This window comes from Pyrgilauda ruficollis, unplaced genomic scaffold (genome assembly GCF_017590135.1).
Source record: "Pyrgilauda ruficollis isolate IOZ18807 unplaced genomic scaffold, ASM1759013v1 scaffold244, whole genome shotgun sequence".
NCBI lineage: Eukaryota > Metazoa > Chordata > Aves > Passeriformes > Passeridae > Pyrgilauda > Pyrgilauda ruficollis.
In genome coordinates, this window is record NW_024523756.1 from 288,324 (window position 1) to 309,391 (window position 21,068).

Sequence of the window (21,068 nt, forward strand, 5' to 3'; positions counted from 1 at the left end):
GCCTGGCCTTGGGCACTGCCAGGGATCCAGGGGCAGCCCCAGCTGCTCTGGGAATTCCATCCCAGCCCTGCCCACCCTGCCAGGGAACAATTCCTCATTGCCCAGATCCCATCCAGCCCTGCCCTCTGGCACTGGCAGCCATTCCCTGGCTCCTGTCCCTCCATCCCTTGTCCCCAGTCCCTCTGCAGCTCTCCTGGAGCCCCTTCAGGCCCTGCCAGGGGCTCTGAGCTCTCCCTGGAGCTTCTCCTCTCCTGTCCATGGGGTACATTGAGTTTTCCTATCCTGTTTTCCTCTCAGGGCAGCTGAGAGCTGTCCCAGGACAGGGGTTCACGGTCTCCTCCCTCCCTGCCCAGTGCCCCCAGGCAGGATTCACACGGACTAAGAGGATGGGACAGGACTCTCCTCAGGACCCTTCCCTCTGCTCCTGTAGCCGTGGGTCTGCTCTCCCCCTCCCCAGAGCTCCCGTGGCCCCTGGGGGAGCCCCGGGCTCCATGGACAGGCTGAGCCAAGCCCCGCTGCAGGAAAAGCACCTGACCCATGCTGGGTTGTGCTGTGCTGGCAGCAGAGGCTGCAGAGCAGGTACCCCTCAGCCAGGTAGCCCCAGAGCCCTCAGGGTGAGGGTCTTGCTGTCCCTCAGCAGCTCCAGCCCCCTTTGTGGCAGGCCAGGTGAGCTCCGAGGGGTCTCACAGTGCTCCCAGCACCGCACCTGCCCCAGGCCGAGCTGGCTCTGCCTCTCGCTGCTTTGCAGAAGGTTCTCTCCATCACAGACCTCCAAAAAAATCCCAGCGTTGTCTGGGAACCATGAGAGCTGTCCTGGACCTCACAGTCCTGGGGCACGTGCTAACTAAAGGTTTCCTGTGTGTGAGGGTGGCTCCAGGTCAGGCAAGGCCTTTTCTCCTCCTGCTCATGGCATGGCACCACCTGGGAAAGAACATGTTTTATGGGTCTAGTTCTGCCTTTCCAGCCTTAAAGCTGGCAATGGATAGAGCTGTTCCTGTGTTGGGGCTGGTTTGGGGAGGGCAGACCTGCCCTGACTCCACACCTAACCCCAGCCTGCCACCAGGCTCTTATTCAAGTAGCAAAAGGGGCTCTGAAAATGGGGTGGAACCTGGGGAAATCACCCTGCAGAGGCAGGAGAGGCACTGGACCTGGTCCTTGGGGTAGCCCTTGGCAGAGCCTCTCCCACTGCCCCAGCAGAGACCATGGGACTCATCCCAGCACCTCTGGGGTCCCAGACTTGTGAGTGAGTCAGGGACTGGCCTGAGCTCCATCACTCATTCTGCTCAGCTCTGCCCTGCACCAGCACTGAGCAGAACCAGGGAGCCCCAAACAGCAGCTGAGCTGGGGTGGGCTCAGGGCACGTCCCACAGACCCCGTTACACCCAGCCCAGGGCATGCTGCTGTTTGAGGCTCCTCTTCACACACCCAGGCAGAAAGGGGGCTCTGAGAGCCGGGTCAGGATGGGGACCAGAGTCAGGATCAGGGTCAGGATCAGGACCAGGATCAGTGTCAGGACCAGAGTCAGGATTGGGACCAGGGTCAGGATCAGGACCAGGGTCAGGATCAGTTCCAGGGTCAGAATCAGGACCAGGATCTGTGCCAGGACTAGGGTCAGGACCAGGGCCAGGATCAGGACCAGGATCAGGATCGGGACCAGGGTCGGGACCAGGGTCAGAGTTGGGGTCAAGGTGAGGGGTCTCACCCCCATGCCCAGGACTGGAGCCCTTTCTCTGCAGTTTATGGGATGTTTATGGGCTCTCCCATCACAGACTGGTGGGATGAGTTTGCACAGGCTCAGGGTGCTGAGTCACGCTGCTGGCCCCAGCCTGGCCGTGCTCAGGGGTGATAACTGGGGTGGCACAAACAGGAGCCTTGTGGGCAGTGATAAGCCCCTGGCCCCAGGGCAGTGTCCCCTTTCTGCTGAGTCAGACTCTGACACAGCAGAAAACATTTCTGCTGAGCCAGAGGGGCAGCCACGGGAAAACAGACAGCTTTTTTAATTGATTATTTATTTTTCTTAGCAGAACCAGGAAGGCAGCTCTGGAGTCCCCAGCACGGGCTGCTGACTCCTGTGTCAGCAAGGGGCTCAGGACCCTCCTCTGTCTGTGGGGCAGAGCCCGTGGCAGGCTTAGGAGCTCTACATTCCCAAAGGGATGGTGGGACACATCCTGAGATCCAGCCCCTCTTCTCCATCCCCCTTCTGCTGCCCTGCTGCACATTGGGGACAGGGTGTACGGAACGTGCCAGCTGCTGCTGAAAACTTTCCTGTTCCCCTAAGATAGGGAATTTCACACCTTGTCCTCCTCCTTCCCTGCTCCCCCCGTGCTGGCCACAGGCAGGGCTCCCTTGGGGAAACTGAGGCACAAAGCAGAGTGGCTGCTCTCCAGAAATGCCATGAAATGCTCATGGCAGGGGCAGATCCCCTTCAGGACAGGGGCATGTTTGCTGTCCCATGTCCTGCTTCTAGCCAGGGACACAGCAAGATAATTCATCCTCAGAATGAATAGAATTCCTTAAAATGTTTCGAATTCTTTCATTAGAATCTTAGCATCATGGCATCCCAGACTGGTTTGGGTTGGAAGGGACCTTAAAGCTCATCCATTTCTACCCCCCTGCCATGGACAGGGACACCTTCAACTGTCCCAGGCTGCTCCAAGCCCTGTCCAGCCTGGACGGTCTGACTGGGCAGTGATGCCCAGCCACTTTGGGGGTGGGGGTGCAGTGTCCCCCTGAACAAGCCAGCCCCAGGCCAGGGAGATGGGTGCTGAGCCAGCTGTGCTCCTGAGCTCCATCACTCATTCTGCTCAGCTCTGCCCTGCACCAGCACTGAGCAGAACCAGGGAGCCCCAAACAGCAGCTGAGCTGGGGTGGGCTCAGGGCACGTCCCACAGACCCCGTTACACCCAGCCCAGGGCATGCTGCTGTTTGAGGCTCCTCTTCACACACCCAGGCAGAAAGGGGGCTCTGAGAGCTGGGTCAGGATCGGGATCAGGGTCAGGATCAGGACCAGGATCAGTGTCAGGACCAGAGTCAGGATTGGGACCAGGGTCAGGATCAGGACCAGGGTCAGGATCAGTTCCAGGGTCAGAATCAGGACCAGGATCTGTGCCAGGACCAGGGTCAGTGTCAGGACCAGGGTCAGGATCAGGACCAGGATCAGGATCGGGACCAGGGTCAGAGTTGGGGTCAAGGTGAGGGGTCTCACCCCCATGCCCAGGACTGGAGCCCTTTCTCTGCAGTTTATGGGATGTTTATGGGCTCTCCCATCACAGACTGGTGGGATGAGTTTGCACAGGCTCAGGGTGCTGAGTCACGCTGCTGGCCCCAGCCTGGCCGTGCTCAGGGGTGATAACTGGGGTGGCACAAACAGGAGCCTTGTGGGCAGTGATAAGCCCCTGGCCCCAGGGCAGTGTCCCCTTTCTGCTGAGTCAGACTCTGACACAGCAGAAAACATTTCTGCTGAGCCAGAGGGGCAGCCACGGGAAAACAGACAGCTTTTTTAATTGATTATTTATTTTTCTTAGCAGAACCAGGAAGGCAGCTCTGGAGTCCCCAGCATGGGCTGGCTGACTCCTGTGTCAGCAAGGGGCTCAGGACCCTCCTCTGTCTGTGGGGCAGAGTCCGTGGCAGGCTCAGGAGCTCTGCATTCCCAAAGGGATGGTGGGACACATCCTGAGATCCAGCCCCTCTTCTCCATCCCCCTTCTGCTGCCCTGCTGCACATTGGGGACAGGGTGTACGGAACGTGCCAGCTGCTGCTGAAAACTTTCCTGTTCCCCTAAGATAGGGAATTTCACACCTTGTCCTCCTCCTCCCCTGCTCCCCCCATGCTGGCCACAGGCAGGGCTCCCTTGGGGAAACTGAGGCACAAAGCAGAGTGGCTGCTCTCCAGAAATGCCATGAAATGCTCATGGCAGGGGCAGATCCCCTTCAGGACAGGGGCATGTTTGCTGTCCCATGTCCTGCTTCTAGCCAGGGACACAGCAAGATAATTCATCCTCAGAATGAATAGAATTCCTTAAAATGTTTCGAATTCTTTCATTAGAATCTTAGCATCATGGCATCCCAGACTGGTTTGGGTTGGAAGGGACCTTAAAGCTCATCCATTTCTACCCCCCTGCCATGGACAGGGACACCTTCAACTGTCCCAGGCTGCTCCAAGCCCTGTCCAGCCTGGATGTTCTGACTGGGCAGTGATGCCCAGCCACTTTGGGGGTGGGGGTGCAGTGTCCCCCTGAACAAGCCAGCCCCAGGCCAGGGAGATGGGTGCTGAGCCAGCTGTGCTCCAGCCAAGCTCCTGCTGTGCTCCCAACCCAGCCTCCTCCCCTGGGACTGGGCAGCTTTTGGGTCCGTGTGGGTCAGGGTGACCCACAGCACAGATGGTTGTGTTGGGAAGCACGAAGCTGTCCAGACTGAGCTCCATGGATTCAAAGGCACAAAATTCACCCAGGATCTCCTGTGGCCCCAGGAGCTTGTGTTTTTCACAAGTCCCTTCCAAACAGGCCCTGAGAGGGGGTCTGGAGGCAGCAGCACTTCCCCAGGAAATGCCTTTTCCTTTCTGCTTGGAATGTGGCAGCTTCCTGGGGCAGCCTCTGCTGGTTCATGCCCAGGGGACCACAGACCTTTGGGGGATGCAAAAGGACCTACAGAACCACAGGATGAGGCAAAAGGACCAACCAATTTTTTCTTGACACAAACAACAGCAAATCCACTTTTTCAGGCAGGGAAACTGAGGCACGGCTTAAAGCAGGGAGGGAAGAACAGCAAGAGTGACTGGGGCAGACCCAGTTTGTTCTCCCAGAACCCCCGCCCTGGCGTGAGACCCTGCTGCTCCCATCAGTGCCCGGGGTTTCCAGCAGAGGTGCTGGCGTTTGGCTGCTCCAAGCCCATCCCTAGTCTTGGCTGTGGGTTTTCCACCAGGCCGGGTTTGGTGCTGAGCTCTGCTGATTCGGGATTTCTCCACCCTCAGAGGTAAAACCTAGGTGGGGTCCTGGTGTGGTGAGAGGCAGAGGGAGCAGAGCAGAGCTGGGGGGTGAGCTGCCCCTGCCCTCCAAGGCTCACTTTACAGTTCCAGAGGTGCCCCAAGCACGAGGCTGCAGCCACGGGGCAGCTGCTCCCCAGGGTTTGCAGCTTCCAGGTGTGGGAGCCACCTGCACCCCTGTCCCCGAAAACCCCTGCCCCAAACCTCCTTGTTCTGCACTGTCCCAGGCCCAGTGCCCCAGGGAACCTCCTCCCTGCCCAGTTTGTCCATCCCTGCTAGGAACCCAGTAAATAACTCTGTGATTTGAGGTTGCACCCGCCGGCCCCAGCTGTGCCCTGCCCGGCTCAGCAGAGCCCAGCCCTGCCCCAGCTGCTGCTGTGTGGCACAAAAGGTGCTGAGATAAGGCACTTCCCCAGCCCCCCTGAGCATCCAGCACGGGCTGTGCAGAGCTGGGGCCAGGGAGGACAGAGATGGGGCACACAGAGGTTCGGGGCAGGCAGAGGTGAACTCTGGCAGCTCCTGTCTCTCGGGGTGGACGCTGCACTGCTCGCACTGGCCATGTCAGGTGCTGCTGCCTAAAGATGACTTTCTCCTCCTCCTTCCTCTCTGTGTGATGTGGGGATGGTTGTTGGAGAGCTTGTGGAGGATGGGAGAGCCTTCCCCCACGTTAAAACTATCAGCTCTGTGCAGGCCTGGGTCAGCCCTGCAGGGAACCAGGATGGCTGGGGAGGAGCAGGCGTGGAAAGCCCCATTTCTGGAGCTGGAGAGTGGGCAGTGGGGCCAGGGCCTGGGCATGGCTCTGCACCGGCTCCTCTCTGCTCTGGGGCTGCAGAGTGCCCACCTCCATGGAACCAGGCGTGTGAGGGCCATGTCCTGCCATCCTCCATGGAACCAGGCGGGTGAGGGCCGTGTCCTGCCATCCTCCATGGAACCAGGCGGGTGAGGGCCGTGTCCTGCCATCCTCCATGGAACCAGGCGTGTGAGGGCCGTGTCCTGCCATCCTCCATGGAACCAGGGGGGTGAGGGCCGTGTCCTGCCATCCTCCATGGAACCAGGCATGTGAGGGCCGTGTCCTGCCATCCTCCATGGAACCAGGCATGTGAGGGCCGTGTCCTGCCATCCTCCATGGAACCAGGTGCGTGAGGGCCGTGTCCTGCCATCCTCCATGGAACCAGGCGTGTGAGGGCCGTGTCCTGCCATCCTCCATGGAACCAGGCGGGTGAGGGCCGTGTCCTGCCATCCTCCATGGAACCAGGCGTGTGAGGGCCATGTCCTGCCCGGGCCATCCCTGAGGAGCAGCAGGGCTGGTGCTGCAGGCCATGCCCCCGTGGGCACTGCTGCTGTGGTGGCTCTGGGGACATGCACAGCTCTTGGGGACATCCTTTGGCCACCAGGCCCTAGGCAGTCAGTGATCCCTGGCCATCCGGGCTTGATCCCATGTGTGTGAGGGGCTGGATGGGGGTCACAGCAGGAGAGGGGTCTGGGCCTGGCAGGGTGACCCTGCACACCTGGGCTGGGGTCCCAAACAGGAGCTGACACAGGAGCAGCTCCCGGGTTTGCCAAGGGACCTTTACGGAACCCTGGCTTTTGGGCTCAGCCTGTAACCAGAAATCAGGCGGTTTCTCTTTAAAATTACACAAGTTCTGTCCTCCCTGCTTTTGTCTCTGCTTCACCTGGAGCGTTCTGCCTGGCTCAGGCTGAACCACCAGCACACTGGAAACAACGGTCCAGTAGGAAACAACTGTCATCCCACAATTAGCAGGCACTAATTAGGCTGCTGGGCATGCTGCAGCTCAGCCTCTTCAGCTGGCCCGTTTGGACTGGGAATCACAGAATCACGGACAGCTTTGGGTTGGAAGGGACCTTAAAGGCCATCTCATTCCAGCCCCCTGCACTGCCAGTTCCATGTCCCCAAGTGCCACTTCTCTGACAATCTCTGCCCGGAGATCCTGGCAGAGCCCTGTCCACAGGTGAGACCCCCTGTCCTCCCCCTCAGACCCCGTCCCGTGGGAAGGAGCTTTGGGACACGCCGTGGGTGGCAGAGGCTTCCCCAGGCTCAAAAAGGAGTGAGACAAACCCAGAGGAGAGCCCTTGGGTCCCCGGACAGCCCCTGGCTCTGGCATTGAGGAGACACGCTGTGGGTTTTCCTTGTGCCCAAACCCCTCCGCAGGCACCTGCGCCTGGCCAGGCTGGGGCAGCCCGAGCTCCTGGAGCAACATCTCCCGTGCTGGTGCTCAAGAGACCCGGCTGCTGAGCCCCTCTGCCTCGGCAGGAGCCCTCCTGGGCAGCTGGGAGCCCCGAGGGTAATGGGAACCCCAAGAGTAATGGGGAGCCCCGAGGGTAACTGGGAGCCCAGAGAGCAACTGGGAGGCCCGAGGGTAACTGGGGAGCCCCGAGGGTTACTGGGAGCCCAAGAGTAATGGGGAGTCCCGAGGGAAACTGGGGAGCCCAAGAGGGTAACTGGGGAGTCTGAAGAGTAACTGGTGATCCCAGAGGGTAATGGGAGCTCCGTGGGTAACTGGGAGCCCCGAGGGTAAGTGGGAGCCCGCGGGGCAACTGGGGAGTCTGGAGAGTAACTGGGGAGCCCAGAGGATAACTGGGAGCCCCGAAGGTAACTGGGAGCCCTGAGGGTAACTGGGGAGCCCGAGGACACCCGCACGGGCAGAGCCGGGTGCCGTCTGCCCCTGCGAGGGAAGGTGCGGGGCCGGGGTCCCCTGGGCAGAGCCCCCTGCGCTGTGCCGGGAGCGGCGGAGCGCGGCCCGCGGGGCGAGCGGCGGAGCGCGGCTCGATGCCTCCCTCTGCCGGGGCTGCGGCCCGAGCGGGGCGGCGGGGCCGGGCCGGGGGCGCCGAGCGGCATCGGGCTGTGGGTGGGGAGCGGGGTGTGGGGATCAGATTGTGGGATGGGGATCAGGTGTGGGGTGCGGATAGGGAAGAGGAATGTGGGATATCAGATGTGAAATGCAGGATGTGGGATATGGGATGTGGGATGCGGGATGCGGGATGCGGGATGCGGGATGCGGGATGTGGAATGTGGAATGCGGGATGTGAAATGTGGGATGCGGGATGTGAAATGTGGGATGAGGGATGTGGATGCAGGACGCAGGATGTGAAATGTGGAATGTGGTGGAATGCGGGATGTGGGATGTGGGATGCGGGATGTGGATGCAGGACGCAGGATGTGAAATGTGGAATGTGGGATGTGGATACAGGATGTGGATGCAGGGTGAGAGAGGCAGATGTAGAGTCAGGAGATGGGATGAGATGCAGAATCCAGGGGCAGGAGGCAACTGCAGGATGCAAGAGGCAGGTGGGGATGTGGAAAATGCAAATGCAGGAGGTGAGTGTGGATGCAGGATGAGGGAGGTGGGATGCAGGATGAAGGAGATGGGATGCAGATGTGGAAGCAGATGTGGATGGGGATGCAGGATGAGGGAGATGGGATGCAGATGTGGATGCAGGATAAGGGAGGTGGGATGCAGATGTGGATGCAGATGTGGATGGGGATGCAGAATGAGGGAAATGGGATGCAGATGTGGATGCAGGATAAGGGAGGTGGGATGCAGATGTGGGTGGGGATGCAGGATGAGGGAGATGGGATGCAGATGTGGATGCAGGATAACGGGGGTGGGATGCAGATGTGGATGGGGATGAGGGGTGCTCCAGTCCCTGCTGCCCCCATCACTCTGTGGCCTCAGCCTGCGCCAAGGATCACAAGATCACTGAAGTGGCAAAAGACCTCTAAGATAGAGAAAAACTATTTACAAGTGCCTGGAGTGACAGGACAAGGGGGAATGGCTCCCACTGCCAGAGGGCTGGGCTGGATGGGATCTTGGGAATGAGGAACTGTTCCCTGGCAGGTGGGAAGGGGCTAGGATGGAATTCCCAGAGCAGCTGGGGCTGGGAATCCCTGTGCCCCTGGATCCCTGGCAGTGCCCAAGGCCAGGTTGGACACTGGGGCTGGAGGAGCCTGGGACAGTGGAAGGTGTCCCTGCCATGGCAGGGGTGGAAGGAGATGATCCTTAAGGTCCCCGCCATCCAAACCACTTCCTGATTCCATGATTCTCTACATTTGTGCCTGGGAGCCCCAGGTGGCCCTATGGCAAACCCACCTCGTGGTGGGTCTCACAGCTTACCCAGTCTGTCTGGGATGATGCATCAGGAATCCCACCACGAGGTGGGACCTCCCTCCCTTGTCAGCTCCTCTGCAGACCCACAGACCTGGTCCTTAAAGCTGCCAATCTCTGAGAGCTGCATTTGCTTTTCTGGTTAATCTTTAACTCCCCTTTGTGCCCACAAGAATAACTGTTCTCACTGATAACCCCTGCCTGATCCCTGTGATCCCTGTGGGCTCTGCTCCCTAATTAACTGATGGAAATTGCTGATATCCCTGGCACAATAGCGTGGATATCCAGCCCTCTGCTATAGAATATTTTAGACTTTATTGAGGTATTTATTCATTCTTTTTTTAGCAAAGAAAGCAGGCACAGCCTCGTTCTCCATTAGACCTTTTTGTGAGAGGGAAATCAATAGAGGAAATTGTGTTTGGTTCAAATATTTATGCAGTGACATCACTCAGGGTATGGGCATTTCTCCAAATTAACCCCACAAAGTGTGCAAAGCACAACTCCACATCTGACCATAAAAATGGCATACACAGAGCCATGGATTCATGGAATGCTTTGGATTGGAAGGGACCCTAAAGACCACAGAATCAGAGAATTGTAGAATAGAATCCCCAAATCCCTGGTGCTGGCACAGCCCTCCCAGCCCAGGCAGTGCCAGCTGTGCCCCATGGCCACCTTGTCCCCAGCCCAGAGCACTCCGTGCCACCCCCAGGGGACACCTGCAGGGATGGGCACTGCAAAGCTCCCTGGGCAGCCCCTGCCAAGGCCTGAGCACCCTTTCCATGGGCAAATTCCTGCTGCTGTCCCAGCTGAGCCTGCCCTGGCCCAGCCTGAGGCTCTGATCATTGTGAGAATTCACAACTCTCAGGTGGAATTTTGTCACCCATGTCTGTGCAGTGATTCCAGCTGGCACCAGGTGATGAGCTTGCCCTTCAATTTTAACATAATTTCTGCTGTCGTTCTGAGCTGTGTGGCCCCACCACCCCTGTGAGCCACCAGCACAGGCCCCCAGCTCCAGCCCAGCTCATGCCATGACTGTGGGGTCACATTTGGCTTCCTGCAGCTTTCTGGTGGTGCAGGACTGACCCGATTTTTGCTCTGTACACAACTGGAGTCGTGACAATGGGACTAGAAGCAGATGTTGGCCATGAGACTGTCAGCAGTGGGAGAATAATTTTTCACTAATTTGTGAATCTGTGAGGCTGATTACTGCAATACTGGGGATTAGCTCAGCACAGGTGTGGGAGGTGCAGGTGTTCAAGGCCCTGCTCCTCAGTGGTGGAGAAATTGTGCATGGAATACATCTTGTCAAGTATTGAATATCTTGTCAAGTATATGAGTTCTGAAAGAACACCTCGGCCTTTTCTGGGCATTTTCCCTGCCAAGATTTCTACATGGGGAGATGGTGGGTGCTACTATTTATTAAGCTTGTTTGGTTTCTTTGGAGGTTTCTCTTAAAAAATGGGGATCTGTTGCTATATTCCCTGTGGTTTCTGGTAATTTCCTTGATGGTGAAAGTAGCCTGGGGCATCATTCTATACAGTAAATATAGAAGTTTTAATTGAGTGGAATGAGAATCTGTGCAGTGGCAGGCCAGTGAGAACTTTTTTTAACATTAAATCTCAAAATTGTTATCACAATGGTAGTGCACGCTAAAGCATTGCTGATTGGTTTGTGGAAAAGCAGGGGGATTGGAAATAACCCCCCCAGCCCGTGCAGCACCTGCAGCCCATCACTGTGCTGGACTGGGACACCCAGCCGTGTCCCAGAGCCTGCCCAGCCCTGCCCAGCCCTGCCCGCTGTGCCCAGCCCTGCCCGGTGTGCCCAGCCCTGCCCAGCCTGAGAGCCCCACTGCCAGGGATCAGCACCTTCCTGCAAGGTCTCCTGGTGACCTGGGCTCACTGGCACCCACCACCACCCAGGCCCTTCTCCAGTTCTCCTGTCTGGTCAGGTAGTCCTCATCTGGAATAAAAGCACCGATTGTAATGAAATTGAACCCAAAATCTGTGGCACGGGTCTGCTCAGGCCCAAAGCCACAGCACAGTCTGTCCTCAGGCACTGGTTTATTCCTGCTCAGATTGGTTAATGATAGCAAGGAGCTGCTGTGACTCAGCTGGGTGTTTGAATTCTGCGGGATTGACTTTCCAAGCAGCCTCCCATCTCGAGCCCAGGACGCGTTTCCATGGCAGGGAGTGATCAGTGCCCAGCTGTCCCAGGCTGCAGTGCCACCCTCAGCCCCTCCGGCAGCCTTGAGGCTTTCAGCCTCCCACGGGAACTGCCACCACCAAAATCCTCAGGGAAACACCCTCCCCCTGCCAGCTGGGAGTCCCTCTGACACAGAGACTGAACAGATGTCTTTCTTCTCTGGAGCTTTATTTTCTTCTAGTGGAAGGTGTCCCTGCCTGTGGCAGGGGTGGAACCCGATGGGTTTTAAGGTCCCTCCCAACCCAAACCCTTCTGTTAGAAAACATGAAATAAAAGCCTCTCTGAGTCCCTCAGAGACAGAAAGAAATGCAGGGATTGAACTAGAACCTTCAGAGAAACTGAAATATATTAAGCCTCACAGACATGAAGCAGGAGTGCAAGTTTTGGTTTTAAGTAAGTAGAAATATATCTTAAGAGACTGTGGTAGCAGTAAAATACCCTAAAGCCTAGTTTGAAGTTCAGTAGTGATACCTTGCACAAAATTAACTTAGCTCCAGACATAAGGAAAACATAGCAGAACATTGCTTGCCAGGATAGATAGAAGAGATAGAACCATTTGTGTGACCAGATAGAACCATTTGTGTGAACAGATAGAACTCTGTGTGTAGGTTCTGGGTAAGAACTGACACTGCTTTCACACACTAGAATTAAGCCAGGATAGGTGTAGGAAGAATGTTTTAGGATCGTGTTTTTAGCTGATTATATGATTTATGAATAAAATCCCCCTGTGCTGGGATGCAAAAGAGGTAGCAGTAGCTTCTGCTGCTGCTGCTGCTTCTAAACATTAGGATTCTGTGCCAGAAAGCTTTTAGCTTTTTTTAGCATGCACTTTAATACTCTGAGCTCTTTGCCTTCGAGGCTGATGTATTAATGAAGTAAACAACCTTACACCAACCAACAACTGCTCCTGTCTCTTTGAAGGCCCAAGACCCCTCCTAACTCGCCGCCCTTCCGTCTTTCCGTGGTTCTGTGCCCAGCCTGGCTGAGAGCTGTGACCCAGGTCCTGCACCCACAGCCCAGAGCATGGCCACTGCTGGCCGTGGGCTTTGTACTGAATTTGCAAGGTCTCAGGGAACTGAGCCGTGCCAGCTTTGCCCTGTGGACTTGTCCTGTGGGTTTGTTTTCACCAGCTTTCCTTGGGATGATGGCTCTTTGCTCCTCACTGCCTGGTGCAAACGTGCCTTTGATGGGACACGGACAGCAGCAGAACTCTGTGCTCAGGGCAGAGATTCAAGGCTCCAACACACTGAGGTAGTGCAGGGAAATGCCCACCACGACGGCAGGGCCTCCAGCAGAGGGGCACCAGGCAGTGAGGGATGGGCACGGCTGCTGCTGGAGACCCCGTGGCTACAAACAGCTCTGGAGCGCTCACTTAAGGAAATGCAAACTCAGAGAGGGACAAAAGTGACTTGGAGGGACAAAGAGAGCAAAGAATGAGTGTCTGGTGTGGGAAAATGCAGCATATTTAGGTAAAGGGTGTGTGCAGGGATACAGGCAGGACAACAGGGAGACATTCCCTATGTTCTGCATCATCCCATGCACAAGGACAAGGTCTGGGCATTCACATGGGACAACCTGGAAAGTTTCTTGGAGAGATGAGGGGATCTGCACACCTGTGAACACAGTGTCTGTGCAGGGAAAGGTCACAGGAAATGTAACTCAGGGCTGAACCACAGGTAAATGGACAAGCTCCATCCATGGGAGTGTTCCGGGCCAGGCTGACAGGGCTGGGAGCAAACTGGGATAGTGGAAGCTGTCCATGCCCATGCAGGAGCTGGAACTGGATGAGCTTTAATGTCCCTCCCAACCAAACACTCCTTTGATTCTATGATTTCTGCTTTTCAGCAAATGATGTCTGGGCAAACATCAAGTCAACGAAGCGTGTGACGACACCAAATGGCTCCAGGACCAGCTGTAAAAATCTGAAAAGGTCCCTGGTGCAGAATCCTGGGCAGGAAGGAGTAAAAGCATTGCTGTGCCTCACATTCCTGATGTCCACTGGAGCAAGGAGGTTAAGCCAGGATTAGGGCAGGATGTGTCCAGGAAGGGGCAGTGCCCTCCTGGGGCAGCCCCGTCCTGGGGCAAACTTCCCTGTGCTGGTCCCTGGTGACCAAACAAGACAAAGGACAGCACTGGGGCCAGGAGGGGCATCAGCTGCTGACTGAGAGAGATCCAGCAGAGAGGGATCCACCAAGAGGCCCCCAGAGCCCCTGGAGCCGTTTCCAGAAAGGCCCAGAAGAGCAGACTGCGCGTGCTCACACGAAGAGCAGGAAGCTGGGTGCCAGGGTGGGGAATCTTTCCTACAAAAAGTGTCCCCACACCCGGGCAGGGCCCCAGGACCGCCCTGCTTGGATCAGTGCTGGAGCCAGGACTGGTGATCTCCTTTCCTACCCAATCTCTCTTTCACACTTTCCTGCCTCCCTCTTTCATTTCACTCTTTTATTTCTCTGACAATTACAACGTAGGGGCAAAGCATGCATCCATTTTCACACCAAGTGTGGAGCTGGCCAATAAAACCTGGTGAGCTTTGTTTTTGGGACCCTTCTGGCTTTTGCCATTCCTTTGTGACCATGGGCACCTATGGCTCCTGGGTGCTCCCTTCTACACAAGAGTGGGATGTGACACCTGGCACGGCTGAGTCACGGAACAATAGAACAACAGATTTCAAAGGAAAAGCTGCTGAGATGAACACACAGTGATGCACTGGGGAGAACACGTCAGATGGAAGATGACAGGCTGGTGGCTGACAATTATCTCTCAGGAACAAGCTGTCACTGCTCTGACAATGTTACAACACAGTTCAGTGATCAGCAGTTCCAAAAACAAACCAGATATTAGAAATTCCCTGGCAAGGAGCAGGAAACGTGGCCAGGACGGTGCAGGGCGTCTGAAACTGCCACAATCCTGAGCCTCGAGGGGCAAAACTCTGCTGGTGGAGGCAGCAGGGGTGGGGGAGATCTGCTCAGGGACATCTCCAGTGTGAGGGGGCACAAGCACAAAGCTGTTTTCTACCTGCCAGGAGGGGACAGCTTTGGGCTCTGCTCCAGGGAACAGGGACAGGAGCAGAGGGATTGGTCCCAGGGCAGGCTCAGCTGGGACAGCAGCAGGAATTTACCCATGGAAAGGGTGCTCAGGCCTCGGCAGGGGCTGCCCAGGGAGCTTTGCAGTGCCCATCCCTGCAGGTGTCCCCTGGGGGTGGCACTGAGTGCTCTGGGCTGGGGACAAGGTGGGGAGGTCTCTTCCAGCCTCAGGGATTCTGTGATTGCCAGAGCAGGGTCTCCCACAGCCTAAAGTGCTCACACATGGAATTTAGAAGGATTGGCTCCTCAGGCAAGTGATTCATCACAGAGACAGCAGTGATGTGAGTGAAGAAAAGAGCAAATCAGCCCCCAGAGCTGCTCCAGGAGGAAGACTCTGCTGAGGGCACAGCTTTCCACGGGCTCTGGTGAAGCTCTCAGCACCGGTGGATGTGCTCAGGTGTTCCAAGGAGATGCATTGCTCCCCCTCAGCACCTGCACTTCGGGTTTGTGGTGGGAGTTGTTATTTTCATTCTGAGGCAGCAGCCTGTGTGTCATTTGCTGCCTTTTGCATTTATTCCACGACTTGTTCCACTGGGTCAGCCCTGGGTCAGCCCCTCCTGGGCTCTCTGCCTCGTGCAAAGGGCAGATCCCAGCGAGGGGACGAAGGACGGCTTGTGGGGAAGGGCCAGGCTGAGCACACACCTGCTCTGGGAAGGAAACACTGGATTTCTCCCAGGCTGTCACCCAAACATTGTCCCCTGTGCTGCCAAACACTGGCACGAGCCGCAGCTCCCTGAAGAGAGGGGGAAGTTCCTCCTCAGGGCCAGCACCTGTGCCAGCAGCTTGCCCTTAAAGCTGCCCCAGGAAGCTGCTGAGCTGCTTGTGAGTGCTGGAGAGAGGGTACAGGCTTTCCGGGCTGGAAAGGTTGACACTGATTTGGGGGCATAAATGTAATTATTATGGAAGTTAGCAACTTCCTAGATCTAAGGTTTCTGTGTCTGTCTCCTCAGGCCTGTAGCTGCTTTTTCTGGGGTATTTTGTGCTATTTTAATGCTGTAAATGCTCTGTCTTGCTTCTGTGGTTTGCAAAATTCTTTTTACAATGTGTCTGGTTCAGGCCTTTGTGCTGTGTCAACAAGGAATAGGAAGGAATTTTCTTGGTTAAGGCTTGATGTTGGCTGATTGGTTTGGGGTTGGTTTTTGGTTTTTTTTAGGAAATGACTATAAAATTTGTCGCAGCCCCTAGGCAGGCAGAGGAGGCCAAGGCACGATGTGTGAAATGTCTTTAATTGCTGAAATGAGACCAGGCTGGAGCACCCTGGGATGGTGGGAGGTGACCCTGCCCATGGCAGGGGTGGAATGAGATGGGCTTTAAGATTCCTTCCAGCCTTCTGTGATTCTTTGATGATTCAGCTCTCCACTGGAGACCTCAGGAGCGGGTTTCCAAGTCTCAGATGCAGATAAATAAAATGTTTTCCTGTCTTAGCATAGTCCTGAAGTCACCATGGGCCTCCTGCAGCTCCTGGCCCTCACCAGGTGCTGTGTCTGGTGCATTCCCTGCCCCTCTGAACGCTCAGGAGAGACATCCCCGGACTCCCCCTGCACGAGGTCTGGGGCTGGCAGCTTCTCTCTGGGCAGTGGGGTGGCAGAAGGACCCCGCAGGGAGCGGGTGTCCCAGAGCTCCCCTCCTCATCCCGAGCTCTCCGGGCTGTTTGTCCTGCTGATAGCGGTGCCTGGCCTTGCAGCCTGCTGGGGGCTGCCCCGTGTCCTTGGTGCCATCAGGATGTGTTGTGTTATTGCTCCTGGAGGAGCTGCCAGCTGTGGGGAGTGCCCGGCTCACAGCACCTCCCTCGCTGCTGCCCAGCCCTGTCCCCTCTCCTGGGCTGTCCCCTCTGCCCAGCCCTGTCCCCTCTGCCCAGCCCTGTCCCCTCTGCCCAGCCCTGTCCCCTCTCCTGGGCTGTCCCCTCTGCCCAGCCCTGTCCCCTCTGCCCAGCCCTGTCCCCTCTCCTGGACTGTCCCCCCTGCCCAGCCCTGTCCCCTCTCCTGGGCTGTCCCCTCTGCCCAGCCCTGTCCCCTCTGTCCAGCCCTGTCCCCTCTCCTGGGCTGTCCCCTCTGCCCAGCCCTGTCCCCTCTGTCCAGCCCTGTCCCCTCTCCTGGGCTGTCCCCTCTGCCCAGCCCTGTCCCCTCTGTCCTGCTGATAGCGGTGCCTGGCCTTGCAGCCTGCTGGGGGCTGCCCCGTGTCCTTGGTGCCATCAGGATGTGTTGTGTTATTGCTCCTGGAGGAGCTGCCAGCTGTGGGGAGTGCCCGGCTCACAGCACCTCCCTCGCCTCTGTCCAGCCCTGTCCCCTCTCCTGGGCTGTCCCCTCTGCTGGGCTGTCCCCTCTGCCCATCTCTGTCCTGTCTCTGCCCAGCTCTTTCCTCTCTCTGTCCCCTCTCCCAGCGCTGTCCCCTCTCTGTCCCCTCTCTCCCAGCGCTGTCCCCTCTCTGTCCCCTCTCTCCCAGCGCTGTCCCCTCTCTGTCCCCTCTCTCCCAGCGCTGTCCCCTCTCTGTCCCCTCTCTCCCAGCGCTGTCCCCTCTCTGTCCCCTCTCTCCCAGCGCTGTCCCCTCTCTGTCCCCTCTCTCCCAGCCGGTTCCCGGGATGGCAGTGGCGCTGGCGGTGGCTCTGGCGGTGGCTCTGGTGCCGCTGGCTGCCGAGGCGGGGAAGGACCCGCTGCTGAACATCTGCATGGATGCCAAACACCACAAGAGCCAGCCGGGCCCCGAGGGCAAGCTCTACGAGCAGGTAGGGCTGGGCTGGGCTGGGCTGGCACACCTGGGCTGGCACACTGGGCTGGCACACCCGGCCGGGTACCTGCTCCGAGCAGGTAGGGGCTGGCACACCCGGCTGGCACACCCGCCTGGCACACCTGCCTGGCACACCCAGTTGGCACACCTGGCTGGCACACCCGGCTGGCACACCCGGCTGGCACACCTGCCTGGCACACCCGGCTGGCACACCTGCCTGGCACACCTGGCACACCTGGCCGGGTACCTGCACACCGGGGCTGCTGGGGGCTCGGGCAGCCTCGCCCGGGGCTGGAGCCGGGCTGGCTCTGAGATCCGAGTGTGTGCTGCCTCCTTCAGCTGGTGGCCGGGTACGGGCAGGGGCACTGGGGGTCTGCCAGCTCAGTGCCACCCTCTTTATCCCCCCTGAGCTCGGTACCCCAGAGCACAGCAGGGAGAGGAGGAGGAGGAAGGGGAGGATGGGGAGGAAGGAAGGGGAGGAAGAGGAGGAAGGGAAGTAAGGGGAGGAGGGGGAAGAAGGGGAGGAAGGAGAGGATGTGGAGGGAGGATGGGGAGGAAGGAAGGGGAGGAAGAGGAGGAAGGGGAGGAAGGCTGTCCTCTGCTCCCTCAGTGTGGAACACCCTCCTTGCTCTGCCCCAGCCCCTCAGTGGAGGAAGGGGGTTTGTTTCTGTCCCTTGGGCTGGCACAATTGCTGCTCAGAGCTGATCTCCTGCTCCCCCAGCTCTGCCTTGCTGCAGAGCCCACTCCTGAGGCCGAAGTGACCAGAGTTTGCTGGAGAAGACAAAGTGCTGTGCTGGCTGTGGGCTGTGCCCCCGGAGCTGCTGCCTGTCCCCTCTGTGTTGCAGTGCTCCCCCTGGAAGGACAACGCCTGCTGCACGGCCAACACCAGCCTGGAGGCCCACAAGGACCAGTCCTACCTCTACAACTTCAACTGGAACCACTGCGGGGTGATGCCACCCAAGTGCAAGCGCCACTTCATCCAGGACACGTGCCTGTACGAGTGCTCACCCAACCTGGGGCCCTGGATCGAGCAGGTGGGCTCAGAGCAGGGAATCGTGGAGCTCTTTGGGTCGGGAGGGACATTAAAACTCGTCCTGTGCCACCCTGCCATGGCAGGGACACCTTCCCCTGTGCCAGGCTGCTCCAGCCCCAGTGTCCAGCCTGGCCTTGGGCACTGCCAGGGATCCAGGGGCAGCCCCAGCTGCTCTGGGCACCCTGTGCCAGGGCCTGCCACCCTGCCAGGGAAGGATTTCTCTTCAATACCTAGGCTGTCTCAGCTTTTCCCACAGGGTAGAAAGATTCCAATCACTTTTCGGGCCTCTGACTGATGGAAGAATAAGGAATTCTTCATGACCCATCCGTGCTGGGGCTGAGGCTCCTCTGGGACCAGCTGTGGCCCCCGGAGGGGCTGGGGGGAGCTGGGATGGGGCAGACCCTGCCCTTGACCCGCAGGGGCCCTGCCCCGCGTGAGCGGCGCCGTGTCCTGCAGGCCGACAGCAGCTGGCGTCGGGAGAGGATCCTGCACGTGCCCCTGTGCAGGGAGGACTGCGAGCAGTGGTGGCAGGACTGCAAGGACGCCCTCACCTGCAAGGAGAACTGGCACCAGGGCTGGAACTGGGCCACAGGTGGGTGGGCTCTGCGGGCCTTTCCTCACGGCCCGGGCAGGTCCCTGGCGGTGCCGCTGCTGCCAGGAGCCCTGTCCCCTCTCGGGGTGGCCGGGCAGCTGGCCGAGCCCCAGTGCCCGGCTCGGGTGTGGCCGTGGGCAGGTGAGCTGGCCCTGCCGGGGAAGGGCCGTGCTCTCACTGGGTGCGTGTCCCCAGGAACCAACCGCTGTCCCTGGGGCTCCGCGTGCAGGCCCTTCAGGCAGGTGTTCCCCCGGGCCCGGGACCTGTGCGAGAAGATCTGGTCCGGCTCCTTCAGCTACAGCCCCGAGCCGCGGGGCAGCGGCCGCTGCATCCAGATGTGGTTCGACCCTGCCCAGGGCAACCCCAACGTGGCCGTGGCCGAGTACTACGCGTGGAGGAGGAGATCCTCGCCGGCCCACACCGCGGCTCCGCAGAGCGACCGCGCCGCGCGCGCCCTGCCCCGCGCCCTGCTGCTGCTGCTGCTGGCCCTGGCCCTGCTGCTGCCCCCCGAGGGGCTGCGGCCCGGGGGGTCCCTCTGACCCCTCTGGAGGAACCGGCACAAGCAGCTCAGCCTGCCTGTCCTGGTGCTCAGCACCAGCTGTGTTGTTGGACCGTGGTAGCAGCTCCTGGCTGCTGACCAGAACAGGGATTTCCTTGGCTCTGCCCTGGGGGACAAGCCGTGAGTCTCTGCTCGGGTGTGGGAGCTGCTGCACATCTGTTCCCTCCTCTGGCCGTGGGCTGGCTGGCTGAGCTCTGGTGCCAGGCGCTTTGGGCTGCTGTGACTCCCTGAGCGGTGGCTGGGATAATAAAGTCTGGCTCTGGATCAGCCTTGTTGTCCTGATGTGGGATGATCCTGAGGAGGGGCAGTGTCCTGGGGTGCTGGTGGGTGTGGGGCCTGGAAATGGAGGAGTTGGCCTGGGGGGAGGAAGGATCATAAAATTATAAATGGTTTGGATTGGAAGAGATGTCAAATCTCATTTCTTTCCACTCTCGTGCCATGGCAGGGACACCTTCCCCTGTGCCAGGCTGCTCCAGCCCCAGTGTCCAGCCTGGCCTTGGGCACTGCCAGGGATCCAGGGGCAGCCCCAGCTGCTCTGGGAATTCCATCCCAGCCCCTGCCCACCCTGCCAGGGAACAATTCCTCATTGCCCAGATCCCATCCAGCCCTGCCCTCTGGCACTGGCAGCCATTCCCTGGCTCCTGTCCCTGCAGGCCTTGTCCCCAGTCCCTCTGCAGCTCTCCTGGAGCCCCTTCAGGCCCTGCCAGGGGCTCTGAGCTCTCCCTGGAGCTTCTCCTCTCCAGGTGAGCCCCCCAGCTCTCCCAGCCTGGCTCCAGCCCCGGGGCTCTCTGGGCTCTCTCAGCAGCTCCAGGGGCTGGCTGTGCCCCAGGGCCGGGGCAGAGCAGCAGAGCTGTCCCTGCTGTGTCCCTGCCAGGGGCTGTGGGCAGGACCCTCCCTGTGCCAGGCTGCAGCCCAGGTGAGCTGGCTCAGCCCTGCCCACACCTGCCCTGGCTCAGGTGAAGGTTCCCAGACCTGCAGGACCTGGGCAAGGCTTGCTGCTCTGCTTGTCTGGGGTTTTTCTTCCTGTGAGGCAGAAACTGCAGCAGAACTCCATCAGTGTCCTGCAGGGAATCACAGGGGGTGAAGAGCTGGTGCCCTGCCTGGAGGGAGAGGGGCCCTGCTGCTTCTGGGCTGGATAAAGCAGAAACCAGCCTGCTCCTCAAGCTCACAGCTCCACACCGAGTGAGGTGAAGGTGTGGCAGAGCAGGGGAAGGACCCCCAGGTGACACCACTGAGCCTTCCCTGAAGCTGCTGAGCTGGCACAGCCCACAGACACCTGGCTGCCACGCCAGGGCCTTCATCCTGGAAAAGCCCAGTCCCAGGTTTTTAACCTGGCACCTTCCACCACCCCCTTTTCCTCCTGGGGAAAGTGCCTCCTGGGGATGCCCCTCAAGGTCACTTCTCAAGGCTGGGCCAAAGAGATTTGCCCTGGTCTGGGCGAGGGGCATCAACCTCTGCTCCATAATGGGGTTTGCTGCCTTTAACAGAATTGCCTCAGTCTTGTTTCAGACTGGTATTGTAGCTACCTGTGCTGGGCAGTAAATAATGCTGATTGATCTCTTAGTCTATTCATTTTCATAAGGAATCATTTATTTATATAGATATCTTTATTTGGGTTCCCAGCCTCAGTCCTAGAGGATTAGGTCAGGTGCAGGCTCAGTCAGAGCTGTGCAAAGCTTTGCACAGAGCCATTGAGCAGCTCTGGGGCTGGGCTGGGACCCAGCCTCACCTCTGGGGAGCAGCTCAGGAGCCATGGGGCCCAGCTGGGGTG

At 58.6% G+C, this 21,068-nt stretch overlaps 2 protein-coding genes across 5 annotated transcripts in view; one reads left to right on the top strand and one right to left on the bottom strand.

Annotated features, from left to right (window-relative positions):
• Positions 1–3,221, bottom strand: part of LOC121355136 (hemoglobin subunit epsilon-like) — a 9,805-nt gene extending 6,584 nt beyond the window's left edge. The window contains exon 1 of the mRNA XM_041470335.1: positions 3,206–3,221. The gene's annotated coding sequence lies outside the window, so the exon portion shown is untranslated. The remainder of the gene's footprint in view (positions 1–3,205) is intronic.
• The window catches only part of LOC121355135 (folate receptor gamma-like), a 20,325-nt gene extending 547 nt beyond the window's left edge, over positions 1–19,778 (top strand). Inside the window, exons 1-5 of one of the 4 annotated variants that reach the window (XM_041470334.1) lie at positions 14,459–15,936; positions 16,956–17,111; positions 17,959–18,147; positions 18,603–18,738; positions 18,968–19,778. In XM_041470334.1, coding sequence (XP_041326268.1) covers positions 16,968–17,111; positions 17,959–18,147; positions 18,603–18,738; positions 18,968–19,488 — 990 coding nt within the window. In that variant the 5' untranslated portion in view covers positions 14,459–15,936; positions 16,956–16,967 and the 3' untranslated portion in view covers positions 19,489–19,778. Of the gene's footprint in view, positions 1–14,458; positions 15,937–16,878; positions 17,112–17,958; positions 18,148–18,602; positions 18,739–18,933 lie in introns of those variants that run through there. The other 3 variants (XM_041470331.1, XM_041470332.1, XM_041470333.1) reach the window with 3 other exon arrangements.
• The last annotated feature ends 1,290 nt before the right edge of the window (positions 19,779–21,068 follow it).